The following is a 7,483-nucleotide window of genomic DNA, read 5'->3' as shown; positions in this document are numbered from 1 at the left end:
AACAAAATGGGTCTCGGAAGTTTCCTTGGTGAAAATATCTTATGTATTAAGTTTTTCTTTTTTGGGTAAAAGACTTATGTATTAAGTTGTTACTGAAAGATATAATTCTACATATACTGATAACACTCCAAACGATAAAATTTGTGCATAATGAAAAAAAAAAAATCATAATAACATTTTTATTTGAAGGGAACTCATTATATATAACAAAATCCATCACTTTTTTTTCTCTCTCTCTCTCTGTTCTCTGTAATCTCTTCCTCTGTTCTTAGCAATTTCATATCTCTCTCTCTCGCTCTGTTCTTCACAAAATGGTGACATTCACGGGATCGATAACGTTCATGGTTTTCATTGTTGTTCTCTGTAACCAAAGTCGACAGACATCATCTTCTGGTGATCAAGATGATCTCGAACGTGCTTCTTCTTCAAATTCTCAGCGTGTAGAGGAAACGAAAAATCAGAGTCAGCCTTCTTCATCATCCTCACCACCTCGCGCTGTTGAGAGACAAGCCAGGAACAGCTCATTCCTCAACCTCGCTCCGCATCATTTTGATCAGAGGAATCCTCGGCGCCAAGTCCCTCCACCACATCAGATGGATACGCTGAGCTGGGTATCGTTTGGATACTGTTTCATGGTAGGGATTGAAGTAAATGCTATAGATGCTCAAGTCTCAGGAAACCTCAACCCAAGGGTCATCACTCTCTCGATGCTCACAATGCTAGCTCTAACTTTCCTAATAGGTGCTAACGCCGTCTTCGCGCGTACAAACCCAAGATTTGCTTTCGTCCTGGATCGAAGTGGCTCAACTTTGGTATTGGCATCTTCCCTGGTTGCTGCATGCCCATTTATACACGTTTATATACCTACTGCTTCTTGCTGGAGCATATGTTATACTAAGTATTCCTCATTATTTAGATAAATAAATGTTTTTAATAATGTCGTATAGACAATTAAAATGTCATATAAACCCAAATTATATATGTTTAGTTTTTCGGTTCTGTATATATGTTATTGAATAATTTCGGTTTGGTTTGGTACATTTCAGTTTGTATTGGTAATTTCGGTGATTTTAAAAATTATATTTTTTGATAGTTTTAGTTTGTTAGTGTTGAGATGATGAAGGAATTAGAATGGAACAATAAAAGTATATTATATTATTTGTCTTTCGTTAAATCATTAAACTTTCATTTAGTTTTGGGCAATTTAGGGATGCGTTTGTTACTTTTTACTTCAGATGTAGTAGGTAGTTTGGTTTGGACTTTAGAGACTCGGGTGGTTTTGAAGGTTTTAAACAATGTTTTTTGAACAAGGCCTTACAAGTGATGGGTCGAAACCCAAATCCCCAACATTTGCAACGTTTAATTACACAAATTAAAATATTTTATCCCAACCCAATGTAATAATAATGATAAATTAAAAAGTGCCACGTATGTTAGGAAGAACACCGTAAAAACTGAGAAGGGGACATTTTGACACGTCTTTGCTGGCCAGATCCACGATCATACCACAGCTTTGTCGCTCCGCAAAACCATCACCACATGCCCGTCTTGGAGGTGGCAGACTAGGCATCTTATAAGGCCCATACTAAATTTATAAAAATACTTTAACAAAAAATGGCCGATACTAAATTTGTAAAAATACCGTCCTATTAATCAATACCAGTTTGTATAGTTCCTTCACCACCTTCCTCGCAACTATTATTAACCGAGACCATAGAATTTTATCCGATTACACTTTGCGAGGGGAAACAACAATGGGGCTACGAATCCAAATGGGGATCCGATTAGTGATGAGACAGTTAGCTATATTCAAAAACCATTATACTACAAATTTCTCAATTAAAAACCATATTAAAATCTAAGATCAAAATTGATACATGAACAAAAAAATTAATAACCATTAGGTTTAGGTGGTGGACTAGTGGTTATAGTCTTGGTCGAAGAGTCGCCTTGTTGGTCTAGGCCAGGGATCGATTCTCCCCAAGTGCAGAATTGCTTAGCTTTATCCCTTTAGCCGCATGGATATTGGTTAATTGCTTACGGCCGATTTGCATATCTGGGGGATTCTACCCGTGGGATACCTTCTCTCCAGAGAGATTAGTCTATGATCCCTCCATAGATCTGAGGATTTACTCTCTGAGTTAACAAAAAAAAATTAATAAAAATAAAAAGAAGCTTCGTCGGTAGTTATCACAGACGCTGCAGCTTCACCGAAACGATCAAAATCATAAATTAAATAAATCCATAAGTTGGTATAAAATATTATAATTATTTTTCTTATTATTAAAATAAATAATAATATAATATTTACAAGTGCTAGTTATGAAAAATTTGAAAGTAGAGATGTATGCTAATTTTGAAAGAAAAATTTAGATTAGTGCTATATAACAAGATCTTTCTCTTCTATTTATTATTTCTTGGACTGTTTCTATTTCTTAGTATTTTTAACATGATTCATTTAATTGCCTTTATTCTTTGTTGAGCATAGATTTTCAATCAGCTGATACAAGCTAAATCCAGCAAATTTTCCCGACGAGTCTCTCCAATGGGGAGGAGCGAGATTCAACATAGAACTAAAGCCATTGGGATTCTCAGGTGGATGTACTCTCGCCTTGAAGCAGTCAAAGCCACTCGAATCATGTAGCCTCGATGTCATTCTTTGTATAAAGAACTCAACCAGTAGTTCGGAATTTGGATTTGACAATTCAGGATGTCTCTGAAATAATATGATTGAGGAAACAGTTTTGATCATATCCCAAAATGGAAATTTAAATGTTATGAAAAAATTTAAAAAATTAATCAATTCACAAGACACACCTTCGTAGTTTGTGTCCACACTTCATTACTCATTGAGGGCACCCCTGTTCTTGGATCCCATGTACAGGACTTGCATAGGCTGGCGTACAAACTTTTCAAGTAGCAAATTCTTTTTTCTAAACTTTTCCAACTGAGCTCATGACCGGTTTGCTCAGCAAAAATCCGAATAATTTGGGTTTCGTTGATTGGATCATTCCTTCTGCACTCTTGGATGTATATTGTGAGCAACATTACATCAACGCCAGCTGTCCAAATTATAGTCTCCTACGATCAGGAAATGCAATGATTATATTTAGTTTGTACCCATTAGTATTTTGAATGTGTTATATCTATATGATAATCCATATACACCTTGTGAGTTGTGGAAACAGAATTATTATTTTTTTTTTTCTGTTGCTAAAAGATATGGAAAAAGAATTACTTACTGTTGTATTGTTACTGTTAAGGCATATGCGACTCATTTTCGACGCTAAAAGTGTTTTGACCTGCATATTAAGAGAATATATAAGTAGCTTTAACAGTTTAAAAACGAAGCATTCTCAACAACAACAGGTTTACGTTTTATTTATGAAAATGCCACAATTTGATGACAAAGATAGTTTTTTTTAGAAAAACTTCAAAAATGTCAGAACCAGCTTGTATTCAAAAGATCTCCCGAAAGTCTTTGAATGGTTCCTAGCTAAATGACCATTCCTAATCTAAAGTTTTGTGGTATTGGAAATCTTGGATTTTGAATACTTTTGGGAAAAAAAGTTTCTGTATAGATAATCTTTTTTTATTTTAAACTAATTTATATGATAATTTAGATAATATGTTAAAAACAAATAACATAGAAGATGATTACCTTGGTAAGAAAAAAAGCCTCGTTTTTAGTTTTTGGAAAACTTGAAGTTGTTAGCGTTGATGTGTGAGACCGTCGTTATATATTGATGTAGTTTGAGGTAAGCATCCGCGTGTGATAGTCATTACTGTAATTTTATTTCATACAGTATAATCTAAGCATTCAATAGGGACTAATAAAATCTTTATAGTAATGATTGAGTATTCATTTTTCAGCATGCTGCAAGCACGTACGGCATTTTTATAATCAACGAATGTACCCATTTATTCGTTGATTGTTTCGTAAGCATGGTTGAGTTGGAAACTTTGGAATTGTACGAAATTGATCACTACATCAAGAGAGAATAATCTTACGATCCTACATGAAAAAAAAATTAGAAAAGATCTAGAACAATTTGTTTACATATATAAAATTTTGATTTTTAATTTTTTCCATCTATACTAATCATTGATTACTTTCATTTCATTAAGGAAATTTTGCAAAATATAAACTAAATGATTCTTTATTTTTATTTAATTGTATTAAATTGATTTGTTGTTTCTGTAAATATCTCGCAGTATAAAACTAAATCAAATATGTTTACATATCAAAAGTACAATGTGTTGTTCTCCTCTTCAGACAAATCAATTTGTGTATTGAAGCAGAGACTGACACATCAATTAAAATAGTTATCCTATCAAACCATAACAATTAATACATGTTAGCCTTTTTTTTTCTTATGTGGACAAAGCTTATTTTTTAAAAAATTCTGTTTGGATAAGCACTTATAACTGATCCGTTTAATCACATTATACATATCTGAATACAAATATTCCGGATCAACCCGAGATCCAAACGTTGTCAAGGCTTAATCTAATGGCATTATATGTAATAATCTCTATTCCTATGTTTTTTAATTAAAAATGTTTGCCTCTTAATAGTATAGACTATAGATATAGAGATGCTCGCATAAGCTTAAGTATTTTTGTAAAATAGACTAGAGTAAAATATTAATGATACACACAATTAATTTTCTAACAGTGCTACGAATGAAATATCGACACCTATACTAACTAATAACGTTGATCATCAATATCTATACGACTATACATAACCATATTTAGTTTCACCGTAGTTAGCTTTTACATAAGAAAACAAAGATACTGTTATTGCAATTTCGAATGATAAGGTCGTACAATATATTGTTCAAATTAGACTTCTTTTGTTGCTATTCCATTTTCTTCCTTCTCTTCTGATTTAGTCTTCTTCTCCTCTCTCTTCTTCCTCTTAGTATCTTCCTCTTCTTTCTTCTTCTTCTCCTCATCCTCANATTAGAAAAGATCTAGAACAATTTGTTTACATATATAAAATTTTGATTTTTAATTTTTTCCATCTATACTAATCATTGATTACTTTCATTTCATTAAGGAAATTTTGCAAAATATAAACTAAATGATTCTTTATTTTTATTTAATTGTATTAAATTGATTTGTTGTTTCTGTAAATATCTCGCAGTATAAAACTAAATCAAATATGTTTACATATCAAAAGTACAATGTGTTGTTCTCCTCTTCAGACAAATCAATTTGTGTATTGAAGCAGAGACTGACACATCAATTAAAATAGTTATCCTATCAAACCATAACAATTAATACATGTTAGCCTTTTTTTTTCTTATGTGGACAAAGCTTATTTTTTAAAAAATTCTGTTTGGATAAGCACTTATAACTGATCCGTTTAATCACATTATACATATCTGAATACAAATATTCCGGATCAACCCGAGATCCAAACGTTGTCAAGGCTTAATCTAATGGCATTATATGTAATAATCTCTATTCCTATGTTTTTTAATTAAAAATGTTTGCCTCTTAATAGTATAGACTATAGATATAGAGATGCTCGCATAAGCTTAAGTATTTTTGTAAAATAGACTAGAGTAAAATATTAATGATACACACAATTAATTTTCTAACAGTGCTACGAATGAAATATCGACACCTATACTAACTAATAACGTTGATCATCAATATCTATACGACTATACATAACCATATTTAGTTTCACCGTAGTTAGCTTTTACATAAGAAAACAAAGATACTGTTATTGCAATTTCGAATGATAAGGTCGTACAATATATTGTTCAAATTAGACTTCTTTTGTTGCTATTCCATTTTCTTCCTTCTCTTCTGATTTAGTCTTCTTCTCCTCTCTCTTCTTCCTCTTAGTATCTTCCTCTTCTTTCTTCTTCTTCTCCTCATCCTCAATTCTCCTCTTCGCTTCCTCTTTCTCCTCCTTCAACGCTTCGATCAATCGCTTCAGACAAAACTCCTTAGTCTCAACTTCTGATCTCTTCAGCAGATTCTCTCCCACATCAGCTGGAGTCATCTTGATTTTTTCTACCTCAAGTAACCTCTTGATCTCATCAAACAATTCACTATCATCTTCTTCCTTAGCATCCAAGTAATTCCTTGCCAACAATTTAAACGCTTCAAAACCGCAATAAGACATCTCTATACGCTTGTCCATTCTCCCTTTTCGAATCAAAGCCGGGTCTAATTTATCTATGAAATTAGTAGTGAACACAATGATCCTCTCACCACCACAAGATGACCATAACCCATCAATGAAATTCAGTAGCCCTGACAATGTCACTTTACTTCCTTTATTCTCACCTTTCTCTTTTTTCATCTGCTTCTCAATAGGGTTAGTCTCATCTCCGTCTTCCTCTTCCTCCTCCTTCTGCTTCCTCTGACCAGTTAGATCAAGAGAACAATCAATATCTTCAATAACAATTATAGACTTCACTGAGGTCTCAATCAACAACCTTCTCAGCTCTGTATTATCCTTAACCGTTGTCAATTCAAGATCATAGACATCATACTCCAAGAAATTCGCCATGGCAGCGATCATTGTTGACTTTCCTGTTCCTGGTGGACCGAACAAGAGATACCCTCGTTTCCACGCTTTGCCAATCTTCTTGTAATAATCTTTGCTATTACTAAACTTGATCAGATCGTTCTTGATCTCTTCTTTCTTCTTATCTTCCATAGCAAGAGTATCAAATGTAGCAGGATGCTCGAAAGTGACATGGCTCCACTTCGTTTCCTTATAGCCCGACCAATTCTCACTTGGGTTGTTTGAGTAAAGCTTCCTTTCTCTGTTCTTAACCTCAACTATCTTGCCTTCACTCATAACATGATCAAGATACCTCTCAGTGATTACTTGCCTGTCACATCTGTGAAACTTAAGCATGTAGAATCTTGACTCCTCAGCTTTAGGGTAAAAGGAGATAGATCGGCTTTCACTTTGATGCTTCTTCGCTTGCCACCAAACCTTGACCCCTTCGAACTCATCAGTGATCTCTTCATGGTCGTCCATGCTAAGGACGATAGAGTTATTTCCTTTGACTCTGTTGGCCGTTAGTTTCTTGGCTCGAGAAGAAGAGTCTTTGCTAAGATAGCTCTGGATCGCATCATAAACATCGCTTCGCTTGAACCGCTGACCGCTATATTCATGGAACGTTATCTGAATGTAAGGGTAGACAAGACCGACGAGCCTTTGAGCTAATGGTTCGAAGTGCTCTCGGAGACGGTGAGCAGGGAAGAATCGCTCGAAGATTGTGTATATAAAAACCAAGCTTGCGAGAGCAGAGCCTGTGTTAGTCCATACTTCACTCATTGTCCCCATTTCTTTTTAGGTGCTCTGCTTCGTGGTTTCTTGGATAGAGAGAAACGCTTCAAAGATAAGTCTCAGATGAGATATTTGGTAAAGAAGAAATGGTGATGCTTAATGAAGAAGAAAATGAGTTTGATACACCACAACTTTCGATATATATAGAATAGA

At 34.1% G+C, this 7,483-nt stretch overlaps 1 protein-coding gene across 1 annotated transcript; it reads right to left on the bottom strand.

The window, feature by feature from the left end:
• Positions 5,555-7,455, bottom strand: LOC104719691 (AAA-ATPase ASD, mitochondrial). The gene has a single exon (XM_010437655.2). It carries the CDS (start codon positions 7,325-7,327, stop codon positions 5,786-5,788), a length of 1,542 nt encoding a protein of 513 aa, XP_010435957.1. The 5' UTR covers positions 7,328-7,455; the 3' UTR covers positions 5,555-5,785.

This window comes from Camelina sativa, chromosome 10 (assembly GCF_000633955.1).
Source record: "Camelina sativa cultivar DH55 chromosome 10, Cs, whole genome shotgun sequence".
Taxonomy (NCBI): domain Eukaryota; kingdom Viridiplantae; phylum Streptophyta; class Magnoliopsida; order Brassicales; family Brassicaceae; genus Camelina; species Camelina sativa.
Note: the sequence above shows the minus strand (reverse complement) of the source record. Positions and strands in the feature narration are given on the sequence as shown.

Coding starts and splice junctions, on each gene's coding strand:
- LOC104719691 (XM_010437655.2), bottom strand. CDS start 7,327: ATGGGGACAATGAGTGAAGTATGGACTAACACAGGCTCTGCTCTCGCA.